We start from the raw sequence: 27810 nt of genomic DNA on the forward strand, positions 1-27810 counted from the left end.
ATGGAGCTGAAAAAGCCCAGTGGATGGGGAGAAAAGTGGATGGGATTGGCTGATCCTGCAGAGCACAGTGCTGGGGAAATTCAGCTCCACAGGCAGGAGACAAGGACCTGGGAACTGTGACTTCCCTGGGCAGCTGGCTGTGCTTCAGGTAGATATGGAACATAGAAATAAATCTATTTTCCAGGACATGCAGCCCCAAAATGTGTTACATAACCTTGGCACTGCCTCTTTTGGCTCCAGGGATGCTCTCAAGGAAACTGCCCTCAGAAATATTCCAGGAATGGAACCCTTTGGAGGGATTCCCTAACTTGAATTTCTCACCCTGGCATTTGCTGCCTGACTTGAGCTGTGGATTTTACTCAGCACTCAGCTCTTGACTACAACAGCAGCCAAACTCTCCTCTCTGGAGCTTTAACTATAAAAATAGATTTTGATTTTAGCAGAATTTATGTAACTATTGGATGAAAATACAAAAGAACAAAGTACCTGAAATGAAGGAACAATGATGAAATGTTGCTGTAAGGTTTAGTGAAGTCTTCACTGTTGGAATGGGTGAGTGCTTCTGTGTCTGCTGCACTTGGAAAATTCTGATTTTTTTCTCCCTTTCTGGCCTGTTCTTCCTTTCCTGGTGTAGAGAGAAGTGTCTCTCCCCATCCCAGTGTTGGGAATTAGATGATTTTTAAGTCCCTTTCCAAACCATTGTGGTTTTCCATGATTCTGCTTGCAAAGGTATGAGCACCAAATGAACTGAAGTGCCCCAAAATGAAATAATAGACTGATAATTATAAGCCCTCCATTAATTTTCTGTGTGTTTTTCAGGTCAGCACTACAAAACAAGATGTGTTGGCAAGTCATTCCAACCATGTTTGTGCTGATGGGTAAGTCACTAAAGAACATCCCAAAACGCAGCTTGGGATAATTTTTCAGATCAGGAAACATCAGCACACATCCAAATAAATGCCATGGACAGATCTGATGATACAAAAACTTGTGGGGAGTTTGTTTTGTTGCCCAGAAGTGCAAGGAGAGCTCCCCTGCTCCTGGGGGATGCTGCCTTTCCTGCTCCCATGGGCACCACAGGGCTGCCAAAGGGTGCTCAGCTCGCTCCAAATGCTGCATTAATAAACTGGGAAATGCCTCTGACAATATTGGCATCTGCTCTGCAAGGACAGCTGGTATTTGCCTTCCTTTTTAAATTTTTTCTTGTTAAAATAAGGACTATTTAAAGGGTTTTGGTGGTGGCGCTTAGGGAGAAAGCAGACCCTGTAATCCAGTGGAGTTATTTGGAAAATTTGTGTCATCTTTGCAAAATATGAATCAAAAAGAGGAATAAATCATTCAATTTAGGTACCTTTTATATAAATAAACACTTTTTTGTCTTGCTCTATATGCATTGTTATCCACTCAGTATCAAATATTGCATTGTTGAAATTCTTTTAAGTACCTTTTGTGATCTGAACATGTTGAATAGCTTTAATTGGAAAACCTGGATGCTGCAGGGAGGTTTCCTGGGATTTCAGAGCAGTTTGTCACCATCTGATGGCCCTGCTGCTCTGGGGACAGAACTGCAAGTCAGGCCTTCCTCTGGGTCATTTTAACCTCAATTTTTCTGTTTCTGAAGAAAGGGGCTGAGCACATTTCTTGACTTTATAATGTTTAATTAATCCCTTGAGATGATCTGTGATACACAAGGGGGAAGTTCCTTAGAAAAAGAGATGAGCTGGGGACAGTGCTGCTTCTCTGTCCTGCTCTGTGTCGCTTTTTTGTCTTTTTTTAATCATGGCTTATGGCCTGAGAGTTTGTTTGCTCCACTCCTCCTGCTGGAGGCCTAATGAAGCTGGGATTTACAGAGGCACAAACTCTGTTTAGTGGGAGAGGAGGGAAGAGAGAGCCCTGCAGGAGTCTGGCAGCACAAAATCTGTGTGGAGAGAGAGCAAAACCCTCTGCAGAATAACACTCTGCATCTTCTGCTTTTAACAGCTTTTTTTAGAGCTCTCATTTCATGTTTTGGTATTATTTAACTCATGCTCTGTGCTAGAGAATTATGAACTTCTATTAATCAAACAGTGCCAGAGATATTCTGGTATTTCTTGTTTTGGCTGTGGCAAGGCATAGAGCATCAATTAATTTCTATTTAATGAACTGCTTAAAATTTCTGCCCTTCCCAAGCAGAATGCAAAGTGCACCCATGCCCCTGTGCCTTGCTGCAAGCAGAGCTTTAATCTTTAAATTCAGAGTGTTTTACAGGAAGTTGTTCCCTGCTCATCCTTGTGAGCACAATTCAAGCTATGACATCAACAAATGTGCTCAGAGTGGTTTTATTTTAAGTTTTATGGAAAAAAAAATTATAATTTTCCTGCCTCTCACTTCCCAGATAATGCCCTGGGGTTGTGCAGTTGCACCCACAGTAATATTGCCCTTTTTCATTTCAGAGTTACAGTGGGACTGTGTTTTATATTTATAACAGGATTATATTTTTATTGAAATGGAGCTGTTTTAAAAGAGCTGGAGGGGATCTGTTCCAGCACTGCATGGGGAGATGCGACTCACACCCAGTTTAGGATTCACTTCAGGATTCACTGCAGTTTTGGTTGATAAAAGCCAATTTATCCCAAAGAGGTGCTTTGCCTCAATCTTGGCCTTGACTTTTTCAAGAGATTGAGAAAGCAGAAGTTAATTTGCAGTGAGGTTGGGGTAAAATCTGGAATCTGTCACCTGTGACATCATTCAGAGAGGATGTTTTTATTAATTTTGTCTTTACCTAGAAGGGATATTTTTATTAATTTTGTCTTTACCTCAGGGAACAACCCCTGGAAACAACCTCATTTTTACCTATTTCTGTATCACATAACCACTGTCTTTTAGCTGTTCAAAGATATGAACTTTTCCTTTTATTTCCAATACTTTTCCCTTTATATTTGCAGACTTCCTTCAGATGGCAGCTGCCCATTGCATGGTCCATCCAGTTCCTCCCAGGAATTTCACACTGCCCTGTGTGCTGCTGAATGAGACCTTTTTGAGCCCTTTCTCAGCTGGGAGCTGGTCTGGTTTGAGGAGAGAACTTGGAGCACCCAAATTTAAACCTTTAATGAATGAAGAAAATTTTCTGTGCTGCCTTTGGAGTGCCAGCAACATTGATTGTTCTTTGTACAGAGCAAGCATGCAGGCAAGGAAGTTTATTCCTTCAGAAATAAATCTCTCTGCTCCTCAGAAAATAGGTGGGTTTAGCACTCAAGGGCACACGGAGTTAATTATTCCAACAATATTTAGGGTTTTTTGTTGTTTGGGAGGAGAGGGGTGGGTTGGATTAATGAGAATTCACTTTTATCCTGGGCAGGCAACACAGTGTGGCAAATCCTTCCTTAGGGTGGCAAAATGCTTCCTCAGTGTAGCAAAATGCTTCCTCAGAGTGGTAAAATCCTTCCTCAGTGTGGCAAAATCCTTCCTCATTGTGGCAAAATCCTTCCTCACAGTGGTAAAATGCTTCCTCAGAGTGGTAAAATCCTTCCTCAGAATGTAGTGGAAGATGGAGGAATTGTACAGCAGAGTTTCAAAAGGGGAAAAAAAAAAGTTGGCTGTCTTTCCAGGGGAATTGTGAATAAAATATGGAGCACTGCATAAGAGGACATAAACCCAGATCTTCAAAGGAGTTTAGACAGTGTGAGGAATATTTTAAATATTTTTGATGGATGTGGGCTTTAAACTCCATCAACAGGCAGGGGAGATGGAGAGCAAATGGCATCATTTCTACATGAATTATGAGGCTTTAAATAATAAATGTGCAGTAAATGTCTGTACATGGATTAGGATTTTTTTCCCGAGGTTTTTTTTCTTCTCCTCCTGTCTCTGAGGAGCACGGAGCTGGCATCCTGCTGCCAGGAATCTCCTTGACCTCAGTGGGTAGAATTTCATTTTACAAATCCCCAGCTGAGGCTGTGCCGCTTCCCAGGACACAGCAACCACCATCAGCTTCATTTTTCTTCACCCTGCAGCCTTGTACCTAAATCCAGGTAAAAAATATTCCTTCTTTAATCATGACAGTGCACAACCACGTGGATTGTGAGCCTTGGGAGTGTTTAAGGTGCTCAACTCAGATTATTCATAATTATTTTCCCATCTGTGGTGCAGCCTCACTTTCAGGAATATCTGTTCCTTGTCCTCTCTTTGTAAGCAGCTTCTGTCCAGGTATTTTATTTTGTTTTAATATGGTTCAGAAATGTGTGATCCCTTTCTTTTGTCCAGACTGGAGCTGGAACATAGAATGTTGGATTAGAGGCAGGCTGGACCTGTTGGTTTGTAACCTGCAGCTTTTGAAGCTGGACCTGAGAGCTGACCTGAAGGTGAATCTTTTATACTCTGGGTAAGTACAGGACTTACTGTTAAATCTGTCTGGAAAACTGAAAGCATCTCCTAAAATATCAACATTCCAGCTTCCAGCATGGTGGGAGCTTTAGCTCTGCAGATTTTGCTTTGTCCTGTCTAAAAGTAATCCTAGGTAAGATGGAAAGTTTTTGGTTATTGGAATGAAAAGTGGTTGGAATGGAGAGTCCCCCTTCTCTGTCCTTCCCATGCTTCTTAAAATATTTTAATGAAATCATCACTGACTTCTAAAAGTATCTTTGCTGTTAGAATTTCTTAATTTTAAAGTCTTGGTTCTGCTTTGTATTTTTTTTAACCATAATATTGTCTCTCTTGAAGTAACTGTGGTACTTTACCTGTGATCCAATGGCAAATGCTGCTCTCTTCTCATTGTCACTGTGGTGAATATTGCCTGGAATGCTGAGAGATGGAATCCTCCTGCCTGTGGGATGGGCAGGTCTGGTACACATTGGTTACAAAAAGATCTGTTTGATACCATGAAACCACCCTGTTTTTTTCTGGATTATTGATAGGTTTGAAGAGACACACAGAGACTTCATTTCCTGATGAAACAGGATAAACTGAAATAGTTGAATTAGCTGAATTTATAGAGGAGGACTTCCTGAGCAGCCAGATCTCATTTGGCACAAATCATCCCTGTAGTCAGAGCTGAAACCAAATGTATTATTTAGGAATAAATATGGTTGTTCAGCTGACACAATATTTAAATCCCATCTTGGTGAGGTGGGTTCCCATTTCCAGTGCTCCTCATGACTCTGACTCCTGAAATACCATTCCATGGGTGTTTGTGGGGGAAGCAGCTCTGCCTTTGCTCTGCTCCATCCAGGCTCAGCTGCACAGAAAAAGCTTTGCCAGTGATGCCAGTGCAGAAATCTCTAGATGGAAATTTTTTGGGATGCCACCAGACTGGAGCCCCAGCTGGGCTGAAGAGATTCCTTGTGTTAGGAAGGGAATTCAGTGAGTTCCATGCAATTTAGGAGAGCAGGCCCTGTGGACTCAACAGGGTCTCTGTTTGATTCCTCTTTGCTGCAAAGATGAGAAGCAAAGCAAAACCTTGGAGAACTCATTTCCCTCCCCACATCCCCTACTAATATTTTCCTTTTAGGGCCCCTGTGTTCTGGAGGAGCAGCAAGCGCAAGCATTTCAACCTTTGGGAAGGTGACAGCTTTCCCCGTTGGCTCTCTGATACCTTAGCATTTTATTCCTGAGCCAAAATACCTTGAAAACATTCCCAGTTTTAAAAATATGCATTCCTGGCATGTGTTTCTCCCTGGGAGTCTGGAGATCCAGCCAGGATTCTCACATGCAGGGCAATGCACAAAAATAATGATACAGGAGAATCTACAACAGAAAGCTTGGGTCTCTCACAGCTTTTTTTTTTTTTTTTTTCCTTTTCTTTTCCCCAGCATTGAAAAAGTCTCCTCTTATTTACCACATCCACAGTTTTCCTGCTTGGAAATAGGAGGAATGGGAATGTTCTGTCCTGCCCATGGCAGTGCCCTGTGAGAGGCTGAAGTGAGGGAGAGGATGGGGCTTTGAAAAGGTTACTCCAAAAGAATAGAAAAGAAGATAAAAGGTTATTCCAAAGCTTCATTAGACTAATGGGTTGATTGTATACCAAACATCTTTCCAGCTGTCTGATCCCAGGAATGCTGTAAAGCCCAGGGTTAATTCCAGGAGCTGGAATCTTTAGCCTCAGGGATCCCCTTGGTTTAATTTTGAGCACTGATTATCATTTGCCCTTTGAACTCATGAGGCTGCATTCATATTTTGACTTATTTGAAGTACCTGGGAGGCTCTCCTGCAGTTCTGGGCCTAAATTCCCATGTTTTTTAAGGATAACTCATGCAATCAGTTGTACATTGAGCCTCTCCAGCCAGAGAAAATCAACCTCTCATTGGAGATTGATGAGCTCAGCAGCCCTCAGATCTGCTGCAGCTTCATGGGGCAGCTTCTTCAAATAAGGATTTTTCTAGAGCTACCATTGATCGAAAGAATCCGAGGTGATTGAGCTGTCAGGGTTTGTCTTGGCTTTGCTGCTGGGAGAAATTTGGCCACAAATTATTTGCACTATTAAATTCCCAATCTTGGGAAGGCTTTAGACACTGGATACCTGCAGAATTCCATAAATGTGGGTTTCTGGAAGAGCCTGAACAGTGGAGATGAGGATGAAGAATGCTTTGGGAACTGCTGGTTCTGAAGATTCCGATGGGATATTGGGAAGGAATTGTTCCCTTGGAGGGTGGGGAGGGCCTGGGATAGATTTCCCAGAGAAGCTGTGGCTGCCCCTGGATCCCTGGAAATGTCCAAGGATGGGGCTGGGAGCAGCCTGGGACAGTGGAAAAGGTCCCTGTCCGTGGCAGGGGGTGGGATGGGATTTAAGGTCATTGTACATTCCATGATTATATTATTCCCTGTAATGCTCAATTGTAGCAGGAGCTGGAGGGAACATTGACTTGTTTTGGTATTATTTCAGTGCCTCACGAATGGGAATTAGAAATTCATCTCTTTTGGGAGGGCAGGGAAGGTAAAACAACACTGTGTGCCTAAAAAGATCTGGGAATTCTCTAATGGAATTGTGTTCATTACTTGAAAAGGATTTTTCTAGAGCTACCATTGATCAAAAATGTTGGAAAATATTTATGGGAAAGATCCTGGAAGCCCCAGACAGCTTTGCTCCATCCTTTCCCAGTAAAGGCAGTGCTTGGAAAGGATGTGGGAATAATGTGACAGCAGAGTTACAATGGTGACCCTATTTCACAACCACCTGCTTGGAATGGACCTTTCCTGAAAATTCGGGTGATTTGCCCTAAAAAGAGTTTTACTTTTTCTTTTCAATTGCAAGAACAGGATTGAAATTCAGTCAGGACATTTTGCAGCATCTAATTGAAAGTCTCCCAGTTCCCCATGGGGCCACAGATGAATTTAGCAGGAGAAGCATCACCTTCTGAAGGGGGTTTGAATATAAATATAAAACATTTAGGACTTCCTACATGTTTTTTTCTGAAGTTTTCCAAGGTGTTGGCTAAAAGAACTCTCTGTGACAGGATTTGGGTGGAGGAGCCACTGACCTCTCCTCAGCTTGTGAGGGTTAATAAGTCAGGAGAGGAGGTCTTTAGCATTTTTATTCCTTTATACTGCTTTTTTTTTGGTGCAAACAAGTTCATTTGGATGGTTAAAATTTGAAATAATTATTAGGAATGATGAGGAGCTGGTGTGGTGGTAACCACTTTCCAGATAGATCAGATCAAAGACATGGTTTGAAGAAAAAAATATGTTTTCATGGATTGATTGTGGCTTTTGGAGACCAATAAAATCTGTGAGCAACAGGAGAAGGCAGAAAAGCTTCAAGCAAATTCTGCAAAGTTTTTGAAAGGAAATTCAGGAGAAAACAGCGGAGCCACATCTAGAAAAAACAAATTATTCCAAGTAATTTCAGAGCTCTATGTCTGCCAGATTCCATAATTCCTGTGTCCTAAAGTCTGTGAGTCCTGGTGAGAATTACTCTAGGAATGTCAGGATTGACTGTCTGGGGCATTAATAAATGTAAACCATACCTTGACATGGACCTGCTTGGGGTTGTTCCTGCAGAGCACAGGAGCTGGGAGGGCAGGGCTGCCCAAATTCCATGGTTTTCCAGCTTCAGAGCATCCCAAGATGCAGAAAAATCAGTGAGGGATGAGGCCAGTGGGGCTGGGGTGATCCAGGAGTGGTTCCCTGCAGTCCCAGCCTGAGCTCTTCCCATCCTCCGTAATTCTCCTCAGTTTTTTGCCCTTTTCCTCTCTAAGCAGGGCAGGATATGGAAATGGAATTGGTGAATCATGGCCGGTTGCCTGTGCTCTGCTCTCAGATAAATGGAGCAGATAACAAATGGACTAAACCCAAAAAATAAAGCGGCAGATCTCGTCCTTCCCTCTCCTCCAATGCAGGGATCTCTGCCCTGCCTGAATCCAAGTGTTCCAGTGACTCATGCCAGCTAGAAAACCATTGGAAAAATGTACTGAAAGGCTCTTATTCCATGAATTTCCATTTCTTTCTCTGAATTAGTAAAACAAAACTGGAGAGAAGTACTTCCAAAATCACTTCAGAACAATTCCAAATAGGAGTTTTTTGGTTTTTTTTTTTTGGGGAGGGCCTGGGATAGATTTCCCAGAGAAGCTGTGGCTGCCCCTGGATCCCTGGAAATGTCCAAGGATGGGGCTGGGAGCAGCCTGGGACAGTGGAAAAGGTCCCTGTCCGTGGCAGGGGGTGGGATGGGATTTAAGGTCATTGTACATTCCATGATTATATTATTCCCTGTAATGCTCAATTGTAGCAGGAGCTGGAGGGAACATTGACTTGTTTTGGTATTATTTCAGTGCCTCACGAATGGGAATTAGAAATTCATCTCTTTTGGGAGGGCAGGGAAGGTAAAACAACACTGTGTGCCTAAAAAGATCTGGGAATTCTCTAATGGAATTGTGTTCATTACTTGAAAAGCATTTCAAAAGGGAGAAGCAGCAAAGTTAAAGTGATTGGTTACAATTATTATTTTTTAAATTAATAATTTTTTTTTTTTTTATAAATAAACCATATCCAGATGGCCACACCTATTGAGGTACAGAAAACTCTTTTGTTTCCTGGTTTGTTTTTCCCCCCTGCAGGTCAGAGCTGTCCCTGGGGGCTGCATCCACGAGCTCTCTGCAGGGCTCAGTGAGGGTGGCTCCGTGTGACTGCAGGGACCAGGCCACCTGCCAGTGCCTGGTGGCCACCCCGAGCCTCAACCACACCTACCTGCTGTGGCTGGAGATGGTGGCAGCTGGCACAGCCCTGGGGACACCGCTGATGGCCCTGCAGCCCACGGACATTGGTGAGCATGGCTGAACCCCCTGAACATGGAAAACTGAGCCAAGGGGTCGAGCTGGGAATGCAGCTAAGAGAGGGAAAATTGTGTATTTTAATTAAGAGCTTCAATGATTCAAGGGGTTAAGGTAGAAGTGTAGTTAGCAAAGGTCATATATTGAGTAGAGCTTAACAAGGAAATTAATTGATTCCAGGTGGGGATAACTGAAACAAGGTTGGGAATGACAGGTGATGGATGAATATTGAAAAAGTGCAAGAGCCATAAATACAAGTGGCTTCTAAGAGTGAGAGGAGGTTTGGACTGCGAGCAGCAGGCCAAGGAGCCCTGGCAGCTTGACATGGGTGAGGAGTTTACCATGGGGAAGAGGTCTTACTTCCTCTTCAAAGGAAGTAAGTCAGAACTTACGGTTCTGAAATGGTTCAGAGCCATTTCTTTGGGTTCTGATCCATTTCAGAGCCCACTGCCCATGGTGGGCTCTTCTGACCCATCTCAGAGCCCACCAACCCAATTAAAGAGGACAATTGCACAGCCCTAATGGACATGCAGCTAATTGTAATACAAAGTGAGAGGGTTAATGATTATGTAATAGGTGTCCTGGAAACCATCTGAATATGTAAAACCTTTTTGGATAAATAGAGAGTAGGAGTTTGGGACACCTCACACATGTCTTTGGGAGGTTACTCCCCAGGTGTCCAGCACTGTGATAAATAAAACCTCTTTTCAGCACTGTGATAAATACACCCTTTTGTCTGCACTGTAATAAATGTACCCTCTTGTCAGCACTGTAATAAATGTACCCTCCTTTCAGCTTTAATTAGTTGAAGAATCATCTGTCCATGCTTTAAAACAGCAGCAGGATGGCTCTGCTGGGAAAGGGGGCACAGACAGGGCAGGAAAAGCTCCCTAATCCCTGTCTGGGCTCCAGTGCAAACCACACTGAGCACAGCCCAAGCACTCAAAAATTGCTTATTTCTCATTTTTTCCTTTCCAATCAGAACCTCTCTGTGCACAAGACGGGCCCAGTGGTGGAGCTTGTTGCTGAGGGCTTCAAATAAATTTAAAAAGCTGTTCCCAAAGTTGCTTAGCAAGAAATCCCACCCATTTTCCCACCAGCTCTCTGATCCTGATGTTTTCTTCCTCACCCATGCAACCCCAAGCTGGAAAACATTCCAGTGTGTTTGATCAAGCTCAAACTCTCCTGACATGATGAATTTGATATGTGTTGCTATCCAGCGTGCCCAGTTATTACAGATTTTGGCAGATTTCATATAGGCAGGAGCTGACAGCTGCAGGGGAAAAAAATTAAAGTTTTATGAACATCTTATTAACTTAAAATCTTAGGAATTTTATGAACTTCCTCCGAACTGATGTGCTCTGCAGACAGAACCAGTTAAAATCTCTGGGTGGGCTGGTTTGGAAGATGAGAGGTGGCATTTTTCATCCTGCTGCTTTGAAATGATGCTGCAGGAAAAAATTAAAAATTCAGGCTGGAGTCTGCCAGTATTTAAAAATGACACAATGAGTTAAGCTCTGCTTAGTGAAGCATGTTTTAAAAATGCACAATATTAATATATGTTCTGCCAAGATTTAGCTCAATTAAAACTATTTCGAATGTAAAACTCTGAGTGCTTGTGCCACGTGGATTTTATTTGCTGATAGTGGAGCAGGTGGCATCACAACCATCATTATCTGTGGGATCTGATTCAGGGAAATGTGGTGGCAAAGCCAGTCAGTTTTATTTGCCTCCTCCCCAATCACTCCCTGCTGGCCTTCCTGAAGTTAATTGCTTTGAGATGGTCTAGAAGTAGAAATTAAATAAAATCTGACTTGGTGTGGTAGGTCTGAAAATTATAAGAGAATTTTGATATAAATAATTAAATAAAATCTGACTTGGTGTGGTGGATTTATACTGAAAGTAATTAAAGATATTTGATATAACTGAGTGACATTCCAGTAACGCACTTAAATGGGACCCTTGGAGAGCTGGACCCCAGAGCAGATGGAATTTGAAGGGAACATTTGCCCACTGCCCAGGATTTCTGGGAATGTTTTCCCTTCTGCACGTGATGCTCACCCTGCAGTGGTTTGGAGCAGGGTTTTACTCTTCCATGGGCAGAACTTGGCTGTGAACAAGGACAGGGCCAGCCAAGGTCTCAGTACCAGGGAAAAGCAGGGCCTTGGTTCCTTGGCATTGTCCAAGGAATGGAATCCTGGGGATTTCCCACCCAGAGCTCCCTTCATCCCCATGGGAATATCCAAACTCTCCGTTTTCACTCTCCTGGACACCTTCTTTCACAGCCATAATCCCTGTGGAAGGATGGGAATATTTAGGAAATCCCTGTGTACGCTGTAAGGAGCAAATTGATTTTCTTAGCATTCCCATCCCTCTCCTCCTCATTCCCTCTTCCCAGCAAGGCAGGTAAGCCAGGGCTTGGCTACTGGGAAAAGCTGTGGCCTGAGGGAAGAAATTCCTGCAGGTTTAAGGGAAATGGGAGGTCAAACACATCAATTTCTTGATGACTGCAACAGTACCAGAGTGACTTTTCCAGGGATATTACACAACACTGCCATGCAGTAGAGCAGCTCTTGAAAACTGAGTTTAAGAGAACTGAGTTTAAGGCCTGGATTGTGAAAACCCAGTAAAACCCAGCAGCCCTGGAGGAAGCTGGGGCTAACCTGTGGATGAATTTGTGTGCAGTGAAGCCTGAGGCCCCGGTGAAGCTGCACCTGGAGCTGGCTGAGAGGGGCCAGGTGAAGCTCTGCTGGTCCAGCCCTGCCCCGCTGCCCTTCCCTCTGCAGCACCAAGTGAGGATCTCTGCTCCTCCGGGACACGGGGACAGCCAGGTGAGGCAGCTCCGTGCCTCCGGGGCTGGGGCATTCCCAAATCCCAGCATTCCCACCACTCTCCTTGGCCTTGGACTGGGAGTGTGCCTGATCTGGTGGAGCTGGGCTTAGCTTGCTGCTGTTTCCTGGAGAAGCTGGGCTTAGCTCGCTGCCTTTTCCTGGAGAAGCTGGGCTTAGCTCGCTGCTGTTCCCTGGAGAAGCTGGGCTTAGCTCGCTGCTGTTTCCTGGAGAAGCTGGGCTTAGCTCGCTGCTGTTTCCTGGAGAAGCTGAGCTTAGCTCTCTGCCTTTTCCTGGAGAAGCTGGGCTTAGCTCGCTGCTTTTTCCTGGGGAAGCTGGGCTTAGCTCGCTGCTGTTTCCTGGAGAAGCTGGGCTTAGCTCGCTGCTGTTTCCTGGAGAAGCTGGGCTTGGCTCGCTGCTTTTTCCTGGAGAAGCTGGGCTTGGCTCGCTGCTTTTTCCTGGAGAAGCTGGGCTTGGCTCGCTGCCTTTTCCTGGAGAAGCTGGGCTTGGCTCGCTGCCTTTTCCTGGAGAAGCTGGGCTTGGCTCGCTGCTTTTTCCTGGAGAAGCTGGGCTTGGCTCGCTGCCTTTTCCTGGAGAAGCTGGGCTTGGCTCGCTGCTTTTTCCTGGAGAAGCTGGGCTTGGCTCGCTGCTGTTTCCTGGAGAAGCTGGATTTTACATCTGTCCCCACTGAGAGAAGCTCCATCTCCTGCTGGCTCTCACAAACAAACTCCCATTTTTCTCCTTGGGTGAAATCTTGGATTCTGTGAAGTCTAAATCCATTTTCTTTCAGCATTCTATATGTTCTGTAACTCATTTGTGTTTAATATTTATAAGTTTTATTATAAATAAGGGTTTTTTTCTCTTCCTACCACGCAGGTGGCTTTGGAATAACAAGCAGCTGTTAATTAGCAACCCATAATGAAACAACTTGTTTTCCACAGAGATATATAACTTCCAGCAGTCTCAAATTGACACTAAATTTAAAGAAGAAAGATTTTTAACCCAGCTTGCTACCTAAAAACATAGAAAATTCTTGTGTAGAATATGAGGATGTTATCTCCTGTCTCTTAAGGAACAAATGTATTTGCTCAGCACTCCCATCCTTCTTAAAAACTGAGTAGAAAGAGAAGGCAGGAAAGTGAATTCAGGGAATTCTGACTCCATACAATTTATTTATGTTCCTTCTGTCTCTTTTCCTCTTTCATTTTACAACAATAACGGATTTGGACAATCCAGCAGATGCTTCAGGTTGCCCTGGAAAGCTCTGTGGCCGTGGACAATGCCCTGCTGGACTCTCCGTCCTCAGTGCAAGTGAGGAGCAGGAATCTCCGTGGTCCAGGCTTCTGGAGTGACTGGAGCACACCCTACAACCTCACTTTGGGAGGTAGGACACCTGCAGGGTTTGGGGGATAAAGCTGATTTTCCGGCTGGTTTTGTGGGTTTTGTGTTGGAAATTGAGTTGGGATGAGAAATCCTGTGGGAGTTTTTCCTGCCTGAGGCTCAGCTCCCTCCCTGTGCCAGGCTGGCACTAGGAACTCTGGAGAGCCCACCTCTGGGGCTGGCACTCCCTCAGCACCACCTGCCCAGACCCACAAAAAACTCTTTTCCTCAGAGCTTTTCCATTACCAATTCCAGTTGGCAGCCCTGAACCTCCCCTCAATTCAGGATTTTTCTCCTGATGCTTTCTCTCACTTCTGGTTTTGGTTCTGTAGCTGAACTGAAGGCCCAGAGCAAAATCAAATGTGCTTTTTATTTACAAACCAGTGCAGCCTGGTTTGTAATGCTGAGCCCGGTGCAAAGCTGACTTTCTGATTATTTTGTTGTATTTTTCCATGCTCTGCTCAGAATTCCCTGGGAATATTTTGGTCTGTGCTGCCACAGGAATTCTCTGAACTCTTTATATAGGCACCTACACCAGAGAAAGAGCTACACCTTGGAGAAAGAGCTTTTTTCCTAAAGCTGCTTTACTGCCTGCAAAAGGGAAATCTGGGGCAAATCCTAAAAATCCCTGCCTGGTTCCTCAGAAGGGGAAGCAAACCTGACCTTTAAAGGATTTAATGCTGGTTTTGGGGTGTGCTATGCAAAGCTCCATTCCAGCTCCACCTGTATCTTCCTTGAATCCCTGACTGATGGGGGCTGAGTTCAAACTTCTTTAAATCCTTGGAAAAATTCAGTGTATTTGAGCCTGCATTGGGCCACTGCTACAATTTGCTGTTAGTTTCAGTGCAAAACCCGTTTTTGGGACTTCAATCTCCTGCTGACTTCAGGAGGAGGAGGAACAGCAGCTCCTGGAAAGATGGATTCGTTTTATTTTGTTCCCCTTGTGTTGCTTGCACTGCACCCTCCAGGGATTTTCTGCTCTTTTCATTCAGATTTGCCTGGGGATATTAAAGATTATTTAAATCAGAGTTTAGAAACCTCAGGTGTGGAGGGAGACAGACCAAGGCCCATTTCTGCTCCTGTTCTTAGTGGTTAAGAAGTAGGAAAGTTAGAAAAACAACTGGATGATGATATTATTATTATTATTTTCCATTAACAAATGTTTTTATGGTTTTTTTGTTCCATTTTCAATTTCAATGGATTTCTCCCCGCCCTGCTTTTTCCTTGTGTGTAACCTGTGGATATTAAAGATTATTTTAATCAGAATTTAGAAACTTTTGGTATGGAGGGAGGCGGTCCAAGGCTCATTTCTGCATCTGTAGTAGTAGTAGTAGTAATAATAATAATAATAATAATAATAATAATAATAATTTATTATTATCTTTAATTTATTTTATTTATTATTTATTTATTATTATTCATTATTTATTTTAAAATAACTATTAATTAGTTTATAATTATTATAATAATATTTCAATATTATAACACATAACAATATAATATTATACTATTATATAATGATATAATAATATAATAATATAATTATAATTATAATTATAATGTAATATATAATTATAATTATAATTATAATTATAATTATAATGTAATATATAATTATAATTATAATTATAATTATTGTATTAATTTAGTAATACTAAATTATTATAATAATTATAATAACAACAACAATAATTATTATAATGGTGATGATGATGATTATTATCATTATCATGAAATTATTTTTGTAAATTATTATTTTATTGACAAACCCTTTTACATTTTTTTGGTTCCATTTCTACTTCCAATGGACCTTTCCCCCTTTTTTCCCCCAGCTCCAGTGCTGTACTTCCCCGCCCGGAGCCTGAGCCGCGCTGGCTCCAGCCCGTCCTTCCTGTGCCTCTTCAGGAACGTGTCGCGGGCGGTGGCGGCCCGGGAGCTGGTGTGGTGGCTGAACCTGGCCGAGCCCGTGCCCGCCAGCCAGTACTCCGTGCTGGGCAGCCGTGTCAGCAGGGTGACCCTGCCCAACGTGAGAGCCACCCGGCCCAGGGGGAGCTTCCTCTACAGCGCCCTGTACTGCTGCCACCGCGGCGGGCAGTGCCACCACGGCTACGCCGAGTTCTACGTAGTAGGTGAGGCCCAGGGCAGTTCCCGTTCTCCTCTGGGCATTTCCCATTCTCCACTGGGCATTGGCATAGCAAGGATGGAATATTCCCAATTAAAATTCCCGTATCCCCCTTGGCTTTTTGGTTTTTTCCTTTTTTTTTTGTTGTTGATATGCCCAATTCTACGTAGTAGGTGAGGCTCCAGGGCATTTCCCATTCTCCACTGGGCATTGGCATAGCGAGGATGGAATATTCCCATTTAAAATACACTTATTGCCCTTGGCTTTTTGGTTTTTTCCTTTTTTTTGTTTTTGGTATGCCGAATTCTATGTAGTAGGTGAGGCCCAGGGCAGTTCCCGTTCTCCTCTGGGCATTTCCCATTCTCCACTGGGCATTGGCATAGCGAGGATGGAATATTCCCATTTAAAATACACTTATTGCCCTTGGCTTTTTGGTTTTTTCCTTTTTTTTGTTTTTGGTATGCCGAATTCTATGTAGTAGGTGAGGCCCAGGGCATTTCCCATTCTCCACTGGGCATTGGCATAGCGAGGATGGAATATTCCCATTTAAAATACACTTATTGCCCTTGGCTTTTTGGTTTTTTCCTTTTTTTTGTTTTTGGTATGCCGAATTCTATGTAGTAGGTGAGGCCCAGGGCATTTCCCATTCTCCACTGGGCATTGGCATAGCGAGGATGGAATATTCCCATTTAAAATACACTTATTGCCCTTGGCTTTTTGGTCTTTTCCTTTTTTTTTGTCTTTGATATGCCGAATCCTACGTAGTAGGTGAGACTCCAGGGCATTTCCCATTCTCCTTTGTCATAGCAAGGATGGAATATTCCCATTTAAAAGGCACTTATTGACCTTGGCTTTTTGGTTTTTCCTTCTTTTTTGTCTTTGATATGCCGAATTCTACGTAGTAGGTGAGGCTCCAGGGCAGTTCCTGTTCTCCTCTGGGCATTGGCATAGCAAGGATGGAATATTCCCAATTAAAATGCACATATCACCCTTGGCTTTTTGGTCTTTTCCTTTTTTTTTGTCTTTGATATGCCGAGTTCTACGTAGTAGGTGAGGCCCAGGGCATTTCCCATTCCCCTCTGGGCATTTCCCATTCTCCTCTGGGCATTGGCATAGCAAGGATGGAATATTCCCAATTAAAATGCACATATCACCCTTGGCTTTTTGGTCTTTTCCTTTTTTTTTGTCTTTGATATGCCGAGTTCTACGTAGTAGGTGAGGCCCAGGGCATTTCCCATTCTCCTTTGGGTGTTGTCATAGTAAGGATAGAATATTCCCATTTAAAATACACTTATTGCCTTTGGCTTTTTTTTTTTTTCCTTTTTTTTTTTTGTTCTTATTGTTTTTGGGGTGTTTGTTTGTGGGTTTTGTTGGTTTTTTCCTTTTTTTTTGTTGTTGTTGTTCTTTTTGTTATTGTTTTTGGAGTGTTTGTTTGTGGGTTTTTGTGGTTTTTTGTTTGTTTCTTTTTTGGGTTTTGGATTTTTTTTGGTTTTTTTTGTTGGGTGTTTTGGGTTTTTTGTTTTTGTTTCATTTTGTGTCGGAATTTGAAATGTAGGGAATTCTCAGAACTTCAGGTTTATAAGTCAAATCTCAGAATTAAACACAAGATTTGATCTGAGGCTTTGGAAAAAAATTCTAAACTTAAGTGTTAGAAGCGAGGATGTGGATTTATAGTTTAAAGACATGCTAAGTAAGGTTTAGAGTTTTGGAGTTTAGGATATGGAAAAAATAAAAGTAGTTATAAAGGTAAACAAGAAATTTAGAGTGCAGTACTGTAAGTTTGTGTGTTATAATAAGATTAGTTAAGAAAGCTTACACTGTAGCATGAGTCTATGAGACAAAGCATTTAAAGATTGAGTTAAAACCATAAATATTTTGGTTAATATTGTTTTATTAGTTAATAACTCCTTAAAAAGTCTTGTAACTAAGCGATGTGTGACTTTTTAAACTGTGCTGTAAGGATGTGAGCTGAACTCACTTTTCTTACTTATGTGGAAGATAAAAAAAATAAACCACATCATCAAAACCAGTTCAAAACTCCCATCTCAAATTACATCAAAAATTCCTCACTGCTTTTTGTTTTTTTGTTATTTTTTTTTTTAGCAACCATTGTGTCTTTTTAATTAAGCTTTTCATGTCTTTTAATTAGACATGGATTTTAATATCTCCTGTGAGACTGATGGATACCTGACTAAAATGACTTGCAGGTGGTCTGCAAACCCAACCACCTTGCTCCTGGGGACTCTGCAGTTAAGATATCACAGGTATGGATTAAATTAAATTAAAAGAGAATTAAAATCTCTTTTTATGTTTGGAAAGCACTGCTCAAAATATTTTAGTATCAAAGAATTCTGGAGAAATGTAATTATAGAACTAACAGATTCTTTAGTCTGTGTGCAGGAAGGGAACCAGAGATAGCTGAGTATGGAACAGATTTATGAGGTTTTTCAGCATTTTTCAACCTTTTTGGGAGCCAGTTCTCTTCAAGAAGATTTCTTGGATCAGTTAAAAAGTTATTCCAGTTGCTCCTGCCTACAAGTTGTAAGGAAATAAGGGAAAAGCCCATTCCCAGTGGGAATGTGTGGCCTGGGGGAGCTGTAGAATCCCTGTCCTTGGAGCCTCTCAGGTCCTGCAGCTCCATCTGGTCTGAATTTAACTCTGCTCTAAGTCTGAGATGGGACTTGAGACCTCCTGAGGTCTCCACTCAGTCTTTGATTTTTCTATAATTCTGTATCTTTTTTCTTTTCTACATACACACAGGTTAAAATAGAGGCTGAAACAAACTCATTCCAAGGTGGGAAAAAAGTCTTGCTTGGAGAACCAGACCTTAGCTTGTGAAGGGAATGTTGCTTTGTGAAGGCAGCAGCAGGGACTGCAGCAATTCCCAGAATCCCACTCTGGTTTGGGTTGGGAGGGACCTCAAAGCTCATCCCATTCCATGCCTGATATGTTGAGGGTTTCCACTCAGACAGACAGACAGACAGCTCTTCCTGAGGCAAAAAATCCATAATTTTACTGCTCTGCTGGGCTGGAGATGCAGAAATTTTGGCAAACAGCTTCCATCAGCCCTGCCTAATCCTTTGGAAAGGCAGCCTGTCTTCTCTGGTGGAGTTCTGAATGATCCTGGTGCCCAGGTGAATATTTCCCAGGGTTTTGTGGACTGAAGGAATAACTGGAATGCTGGAAAGTTCAAGTGGAGCCTTTTGGGGCAGGATTAATGCCTGGCTGAGTGCTGAGCTAGCTCTTGTTTACTCTGCCTTCACAAATATGAGTCTAATGAGTGCACTGCTGGGCAGGGAGCTGGGAATAAACCCCATGCTGCTCATCGTGGCTTTTATTCCCACTTCCTCACTGTTCAGGTTTAGCTAAAAATGTAATTTTCTAGTAGGAGGTGATAATGTGGAGATTTGTTCATGTTCCTGCAAGATCAAACAGTGACATTACCACTGCCTGCAAATCCTTCCCAGATGCTGCTGATCCTTCTTTTTGTTCTGGTTTTTGTGGTTATTTGTTCAGAGTAAGACCTGAGAGAGGGAAATGCAATAAAATTCCTGCTGCTGTTCCCTTTAGGAGCTGGAGTGCAGCACTGCTGTGCTGATGCTCCGGCTGCGGGGTTTTGTTTTGCTTGGGCTGTTCCTACATCTTCCTCTGCAGGCAGTGAGAAACAGCTCCAGAGGGATCATCCTGAGGGAGCAGGGAATGCTCCAATGCCAGCCTCCAAAGCATCAGGCACTGCTTTAATCCTGGGGACACAAAGAGGGAACTCCAACCCAGTGTAACTCTGGTGGTTCCTCTGAGGAACTCACGCCCCCTCCAGCCCCTCTCCTCACAAGTCTGAGGAGAAAGCTGAAAAATTCCCACTCCAAGGATTTACCCAGTTACATTTTGTCCAGAATCCAGAACCTTCTCTTGCCAGGTGTGATAACTGGACATGGGATTTTTAATTCAGAGTTAATGTTTTGATGGGATTTCCATCTCCTGGAGACCTCAGTGGGTCTCTGCAGCAGCTTCCTCCTGGTTGCCAGTTGGGATTTTGGAAGTCATTCCTGACTGGAGTAGATTCTTGGCAGATTTGCCTTGCTGTGTTCATTGCCAATCCCTAAAATCCCACAATTGATGAGGATTTGGAGCTGCCTTCTCTTGTTGTACCTGCTGCTTTTGTTGTTTGTCCTGCTTTTTCCAGAGCCAAAGCTTTGAGGAGTGACACTGAAATGTTTTTTATCCCTTCAGTGCAGATCCACGTTCAAGATCCAAATAATCCTCAAAATCCCAGGCCATTTGCAGTGCCTCCATTCCTTTTAATTCCCTCCAGATTTACACTTGCAATGTATCAGCTGAATGTGGTTTGGTTTTTTCCCCTCTTTTAAGGAGCCAGATTTACTGCTCTGACTTTCCAAGGCCGTCTCCAGACTCAGAGGTGAAAGAATGCCTTTTGCAGAGGAACCATTCCTACGAGTGCACATTCCAGCCCATTTTCCTCTTGTCTGGATATACCCTGTGGATAGAGTTTAAACACTTCCTGGGAACCCTGGAATCCTCCCCAGTTTGTGTCATCCCAGCAGATGTGGGTAGGTCAAGATCCATGAATCTCTCTTCCTTTGTGACCCTGGATTTTTAAATGGTGTAGGGAAAGAATTTTTCCACAGGTTTTCAATAAAAACATGAGAGTTTTGATATTACCTTAAAGAAAAATTGGTTTAAGTGTTATTTCCATACAGGATTTTAAATGAAACATCCATTTCTGCCTGTTATTCTCTGTACAGAAAATGCAAGTGTTATATTGCAAATATAATGAAGCTCATTTTTAAGGTTTTGGTTATTTAATTTTTCAGATTGATTTGTCTTCAATTAATTAGTTTATACTCCAGTATTATTTGCACAGTTGGTTTTTATTATTTTTTAAATTGATTTATGTATTTATTTATTTATTATTATTATTATTATTTGCACAGTGTGATGTTTACACAGTTAAAAACCCATTAAAATCATGGGGACTGTCCCTGCTCTTCCATGCTGCTGCAGCATTTTGTGACACTGAATTTCAGAGCACTGAAATTTGGATAAAAACAAGAGGCAGGAGCAGTGTTTGGGTGTTTTGAAAACTCCAAAATGTGCAAATCACCTTTTCTTACCTGCTTTGCGACAAAGAATTCACTGGGTATTTTTTGGAAACAAATGTGAACATGGGTGAGAGCAAACAAGGCAGCTGGATCCCAGAGGTGCTACATGAAATAAATTCCAGCTGTTCCCATGCCTGACCACCCTTCCCATGGAGAAACTTTCCCAAATATCCAACCTGAACCTCAACATTTATTGCCAGGCTCTGTCTTTTGTTCTTTATCCCAGGGCAGGTGGCAAGTGCCAGCACAAAATAATCTGCCGTGCTTTAAATGAAAATGAAAATGAAATACCTGGAAACATTCCCGTGGATTCTGCGTTTCCAGTCCTGCTTTCCCTGGAATAGCAGAGGCCTTGTGTTACCCACCACCCTCAGGACAAGGAGAAGCCATCCATGCTTTGATTTATTGGGAAGTGCCAGTGCAGACGTTGCAGTCATTTTTTAATTTTTCCATTTTCCAGTGAAGCCTCTGCCCCCTTCCAATGTGGGAGCTGAACTCACCAGGAACGCGGGGCTGCTGAACGTGAGCTGGACCCCGCCTGTCTTTGCCAGCAGGGATCTGACATTCCAGATCCGCTGGAATTCAGGGAGCAGGGAGGAGAGTCCATGGCAGGTATGTCTGTTCCATCTGGCCTGGAGCAGGGGTCATTGCATTGCTGTAGTGTGGAGCTGGTTTTTATGGAATCTGTCCATGGGGGAAATCACAAAATGCAAAAGCATTTGCAGTGTCCACAAAGGAATTTTCCTCACAATCCCGCTTCCTCATGGGATTAATTTTCAGGAATTTTGACTCTTAAGAGCTGCCTAAACATCCCTTCATCCTCACTGTGACTGTTTTGCCTTCTGTGCCAGCTCTATGAAGTCCCACAGCCCGCAGGCAGCTGGGCTGTGATCCAGGTGGAGCAGCTTTGTGTGGAGTACGTGGTGCAGGTGCGCTGCAGGGAGCTGGAAGGATCCGGGTACTGGAGCGACTGGAGCACAGCAGCCCAAACCCTCCTTCAGGACATCAGAGGTCTGTGCTTCCAGGGACATCCTCAGGGCTGGGACTTGCCACACTCAGCTGGGACTGTCCCTCCCAAATTGTTGTTTTGCAGCTCCCTTGCGAGGCCCGGAATTTTGGAGGATCGTTTCTGAGGATCCAGCAAGGAAGCAGAGGAATGTTACACTCCTGTGGAAGGTGGGAGCAGCTGCATTTGGGGCTTTCCCTGTGATCCTAAAACCAGGTGGGATTGCCAGAAGGGGAGTCTGACAGGCACATGAGGCTTGTGGGAATTGGGATTTGCCTTTTTCTGTGCTCCTGATAATGGCTTGGCTCATCCTAGAGGCAAGAGGTGAATCCTGGTGGGAATTCTTGGATAAAATGGGAGATGGTTTTGTCTTCTTTGCCTTAAAATGTTAATGCAGGACAGGAAAAAATTCCTCAGTGCCCATTCCTGTTTGTTCATATGCTGCTCTGGGGTTTGAACCCTGAAAAATGTGTAAATTAGGGAATTGCTGTGGGAATCTGAAAGTTTGGCTCTCCTTGTCCTTCACTTCCCTTTGCTGGGAGGAGAGGGAATGAGAGTCAGCCTTTAAAAGGATTCCAGTCCTTGGAGAAAAAGACAGCAGCCAGAATCTCTTTATTGGGTCCTGTTTTCTTAAAATTGGAGCTGCCCAAACAGCCTTTGCTCTGGGAATCAGGGATGGAATTCAGGAATTAATGCCCATGAATGAATTGCTGCAGCCCCTGATGCAGAGTGACTCGTTGTGCAGCGTGAGCAGATACATCATAAAGCACCAGACCCCAGGGAACACCTCCTGGGAGGAGTTTGTGGATCATGGCACCAGCTGGACTTTCCCATGGATGGAGCCAACCCACACCATCACCATCTTAGCCATGAACTCAGTTGGAATTTCTGCAATTAATTCCGACTTAACTCTATCCCAGCAAATGAGCACAGGTAAGAGCAGCAGTGAGGGGGATGTGGGAAATGCCAGGAGTCCTGGTGATGTTCATGGGGAAAGCTTTCTTTGGGATAAAATTCCCTCCATTGGAATAAGGAATGTTTTATGGGGATACATTCAGCACCAACAGAGCTGTTGGAAAACTCAGATTTCCTTCATGAAAATCCTGTGATTTTTGGGATAGGAAAAAAAGTTGTCACTGGGCTGTCTTCATTAATAAAATATAAAGTAATTAATCAAAGAAAAACAAAATCCTGCTGGAGAACTGATCTTTCATCTCCTTTGTTTTGGGAACACCCAGTGTTCCTGCTGGAGAATGTTTTGTTGTCTCCAAAATGAGATGTGGTCGTGTTTTGGGCTGCCAGGGTACAGAATCCTCAGACTTCCTGAGCAGCAATTCCTGCTCAACTTCCTGAGCAAATTCCTGGATTTGGCTGCACTCTGCTTAATTTATTTCTGAGAATTCAGGAATTTTTAATTTTTCGGTTAAGGATAATTAAGGAATTGCAGGTAAGATCTGGGATTTTTGATGTCTGCAAGAAACTTGATCTGTTTGTGCTTGGGACTGGTTTAGTGTAACCCAAATTTTTGGTGGCTTGAAGAAAAAACCTCTCTGCTGAATTATTATCTGGCTTTATTATTCAAAAGGCAATTAAAGTGATAGAGTGGTGACACTTTAGCAGTTTATGGAATGTGGATTCCAGGTGTTTTCCCTGTTTCCCCAGTGGATGCTGTGCAATCCCTGAGTGCTTACCTGGTGAACAGCACCTGTGTGGTTCTGGTTTGGAGTCTCTCCCCCCAAATCCCTGGGATAAAATCCTTTGTGATTGAGTGGAGGAACCTGAACAAAGAGGAGCAGGTGAAATGGCTGCGAGTTCCTCCAAATCTCAGGAAATATTTCATTTATGGTGAGTGTGTGCTTGAAAATATAATTTGTGCTGTTAATTGGTGTGGAACAGAAAAATGTGGAATTTCTGAGCTCTGAGCCCTTTTCCCCCTCTGTGTTTCTAATCACATTTATTGACCAATAAACCAAATTTTGATGCTCATTAGAGGATTGCCTGTTGTATTAATAATCACTTTAAGCTCTGGAGTGAGTTCATTTTGTGGCAACACAATAAAATTAGTTCTGGAATATTGAACACGCCAGCTAATTATTCAAATGAATATCTGCATTTCCTTTGCATTTTGACTTTACTCCTGGAAATTATCACAGGAGCTCCATAAGGTGTTCATTCCATGACAGAATAATGCTGGAATAATAGCTTGAGTCTTGGATTTTGAAGTAGGGATCTGTAAAAGATGGATCCATTATTGCCCTCTCTGGGCTGATCTGAGCTCTGATCTGTGCCCAGAGGCTCTGTGGAGGGGATTATTTAAAAACTGGATGATAGTGGGTTCCAAAGGCTGATTTTCCCTTTGCAGATCACTTTATCCTGATTGAGAAGTACCAGTTCAGCCTCTACCCTGTGTTTGCTGGAGGAGTTGGCAAAGCCAGAGCCACGGATCAGTTTGCCAAAGGTGACTGACAGGAGCTTTTCCCCTGTTTTCTATGAAGTAAAAGTGATCTTGGGAAAAAAAAAAAAAAAAAAAGAAGAAAAAAAAAAAAGTGGTAATAAAGTCACTGTAATGTACCTACAAACAGTGAACAGCTTTAATTTGAAAACTCTCTGTGGGCTGAGCTGAGGGATTAAACTCCTATTTAAATAATTCCTTTTTGTCTGTTTATTCCCAAGGGAAAGGTTTGTCCATGTGCAATAAAACTGTTGCTCAAGGTTATTTCCCCATCTAAGCTGTTGTTTCTACTGTTTGTTATTTCCCTGTTGCCAACTATTTGCTCCCAGACAAATCACTTTGCTGCATTAATAGCTGAACTCCTTTATTTCCAGGGGGATTTGAACCTGGGAATACTGGCAGCCTCCACGTGGTTCTTCCCATTGTTTTCTCCACCTCAGTTCTGCTGCTGGGAGCGTTGCTGGTTTCACACCAAAGGTACCTTGTTCCTGCCACCCAAACTCCAGCTGCACTGGGGCCACTCTGCTGAACTGGTGTCACAGAATCCCAAACTGGTTTGGGTTGGGAGGGACCTTAAAGCCCATCCAGGGCCCCCCCAGGGACACCTCCCACTGTCCCAGGTGCTCCAGCCCCAGTGTCCAGCCTGGCCTTGGGCACTGCCAGGGATCCAGGGGCAGCCACAGCTGCTCTGGGAATCTCTGGGGCTCTTCCCAGCCCCTCCCCACCCTCCCAGCCAGGAATTCCTTCCCAATCTCCATCTAAATCCCCCTTTTCCAGCTTACAGCCATTCCCTGTGTCTTATCCCTCCAGCCCTTGTCCCCAGTCCCTCTCCAGCTCCCCTGGACCCTTTTAAGCCCTGTGGCTTGTGGGCATTCAGCACAGACTGCACCCTTTATATTTTGCCAAACTGCCACCTGGAATGTCCCTTCTTTATGGTTTGGGTTAAATTTGGGCCATTTCTCATCTCTCCATTGATTATTCCATGGCCATAGTGCTGTGGATAAATGAAATGGCAGAGATTCCTTCCCAGCACCAACCCCAGCTTTTCCCTGACATTTCAGGATGAAGAAGCTGCTCTGGGAGGATGTTCCCAATCCCAAGAACTGCTCATGGGCACAAGGAGTTAATTTCCAGCAGGTTTGTATTTCCCTGGGGCTGCTGCTTCCTCCACCCAGGGCTGTTGTTCCAGCTCTGTCTCCAGTGGAAATCCAGCCCCATTCACCCCTCTGGCTCCATCCAGAGGTTCCAGGCCTCTGGATTATGCATTGGATGTAAAAAGTATCTGCTTTTAATGATAAACTGTTAAATAATAAACTGAGAAATACCAGTTTTTAATAGGTGACAGATGGTGGCCTTTGCCAAAACAGCCCTGGCCTTGGCTGGGAGGGGTTTAATCTGTGTTTGCTGTGGTGTCCATGGAGAGGGGAAGGGACACAAACATCTCCATTAGGGATAACCCACATGCATGAGGAAAAAATTGTTATTTTCATTGTTTAAAAGCTCCCTGTTCATTTTGATGTGGGAACGTGATGGATTTGTGTGGGAAAATCCCAAATTCAGGGCCCAGGTGTCACCAACAGCGAGTCTGGACTGAGTAGAGCCCAAGAGTTTTACTCTTTGCTCTGATTTCCCACAACTCTGAGTATTTTGACATTTTCTTCATTATTTTGGCAGCTTCCCTGCTGTAAAACATGGTTTGTTAATCCACAGAAAACCTGGGTTTATCTGTTTTGTCCTGAATTCATTAGGAAATACGAGGGAATTTTCCTTTGGAGCTCTCGTGCTGCTGTCAGTTCATGCTGGTGGATAGTTTACATCTGCATTTATTAGGAGTAGTAAATCCTGCATCCTCCCAAATAGAGGAGTTTCACTCAGTTCAAACATGCAGCTGCTATTCAGGTGGGAATATTCCAAAAATCCTATGGAAAGGTTGAGTTTGACCTGGATAATCCAGTCCTAGCAGGGAACGTTCCTTCAGCTGATGGTAAATCTGTCGAGGAAATTTTGTCATGGAGGATTTTCAGCTATAAATTCTTAAAAAAATAATGTGTGAACTCGATGTGGCAAAATTCCATCCTAGCAGGGAAAGTTCCTTCAGCTGATGCATCAATGGTAAATCTGTCGAGGAAATTTTGTCATGGAGGATTTTCAGCTATAAATTCTTAAAAAAATAATGTGTGAACTCGTTGTGGCAAAATTCCAGGCTCCTGGGAACGACCTTTGATGTTGGGTGCTGTGATCCATAAAACCTGGAGAGTGAAATAAAGCTGTTCCATAATAAATGAGCATTAAAATCCCTCTTTTCTTCCAGCCTGAGACTCTGGAGCATCTCTTTGCCAAGCACCCCGAGCCAATGTCATGTGAGCCCCTTCTCCTGGAGGCAGAGATGGTGCTGGAAGACATCAGCATCACCAAAACCTCGGGAAAAGAAGAGCCAGGGGATTTTTTAGGAATCGACTCCACGTTTCCAAGCCCCCAGGACTCGGAATGTGACTCGGCGTGCTCCAGCAGCCACTTCCAGAGCAGCAGCTTCTGCAGGAGCTGCCAGGATGGAGAAGGCACGGCTCAGGGTGACCTCAGATACGCCGCTGTCATCAGCAGCTGCCCCTCCAGCGGGCTGTGCCGACGGAAAAGCAGCCCGAGGAGCTCTTTGGATAGCTGCTTCCCAGGGGAGCATTCCATCGTTCTGGGGGCCTTCTCCAGTGGTGCTTGGGAGGTTGGGAGTGGGGCAGTGCTGGTGCTCCCTGGCTCCCAGCCCAGCAGGGCTCTGTCCCTGGTGTCCTCGGAGGGGTTCTCGGAGCCTCTGGACGAGGCTTTCCCAGGCAGCGCCGAGCGGAGCCTGTGTTACCTCGGGATAACAGCCCTGGACAAAGGACACAGGGACATTCTCCTGGCAGACAGCTCCAGGGGCACGTGGCAGCCCCAGAGCACGGATCTGCTCACGGAGGGGGAGGTTCTCCAGCACATCCCAAGCAGTGTCAAGGAGTTTATCCCAAGCAGCCTCAAGCCTAAAGGCGCCGTTCCCTATGTTCCGCAGTTCCGGATGGCTACAGCCAAAGGGCAGGAGAAAAAGTGACAGAATCACCCCAAAATTCAATATTCTTGAAGTTTTTCCAGGTGTTGATGCATTCTCCCATTTCCCCTCTCTTTATTTACCCAGCTTGTTCTGGTTTTAGGCTTCACCTGGAGCCCCCAAGGGTGACAGAGCTGATCCGTGGCCTGGAATATTTCTGAGGGAGAAAAGCTGGAATGGGCCATTTTCCTGAGGGTGATTTGTGACATTGAGTCAGCCTGGATCTGCTTGCAAGGAATGAATCAAGGAGTGAAAGGCTCAGGGTACTGCAGGAGGAGGAAGAGAATCCAAACTCCTGTGTCTCCATTAATTGGATAAAGTGATGTATTAAAGTATCCACATTTTATTGTTGAACACAAGATTCCAAATGGTGAGTTTTACACTGACATCTCTTCCCAAGCTCTTTCCTAAGATTCCATGGGAGAAAAGACAGGAACTGGATCCAAGGACCCTGCATTTTTGATTTTGGGGGATCCAACGTCTCTGTATGGCCTTGGAGAAGTCACTTTGCCTTTACAACCCTGCCAGGAAGCCTCAGGTGGGAGTAAATCAGGACTGCATTTTCTGGAAGAAGCAGAAAAACAAGCCCACAC

The 27810-nt window shown here is 43.8% G+C and overlaps 1 protein-coding gene across 1 annotated transcript; it reads left to right on the forward strand.

Annotated features, from left to right (window-relative positions):
* Window positions 1-27363, forward strand: LEPR (leptin receptor). Its single transcript, XM_041483260.1, has 19 exons — window positions 1-14; window positions 820-878; window positions 2925-3218; window positions 4243-4360; window positions 9024-9229; window positions 11922-12067; window positions 13304-13448; window positions 15277-15573; window positions 17716-17830; window positions 19935-20134; window positions 21147-21298; window positions 21538-21697; window positions 21780-21862; window positions 22409-22625; window positions 23355-23537; window positions 24055-24150; window positions 24519-24621; window positions 25206-25281; window positions 26456-27363. Exons 1-19 carry the CDS (start codon window positions 1-3, stop codon window positions 27218-27220), a joined length of 3429 nt encoding a protein of 1142 aa, XP_041339194.1. The 3' UTR covers window positions 27221-27363.
* The last annotated feature ends 447 nt before the right edge of the window (window positions 27364-27810 follow it).

Source organism: Pyrgilauda ruficollis, unplaced genomic scaffold (assembly GCF_017590135.1).
Source record: "Pyrgilauda ruficollis isolate IOZ18807 unplaced genomic scaffold, ASM1759013v1 scaffold6, whole genome shotgun sequence".
NCBI lineage: Eukaryota > Metazoa > Chordata > Aves > Passeriformes > Passeridae > Pyrgilauda > Pyrgilauda ruficollis.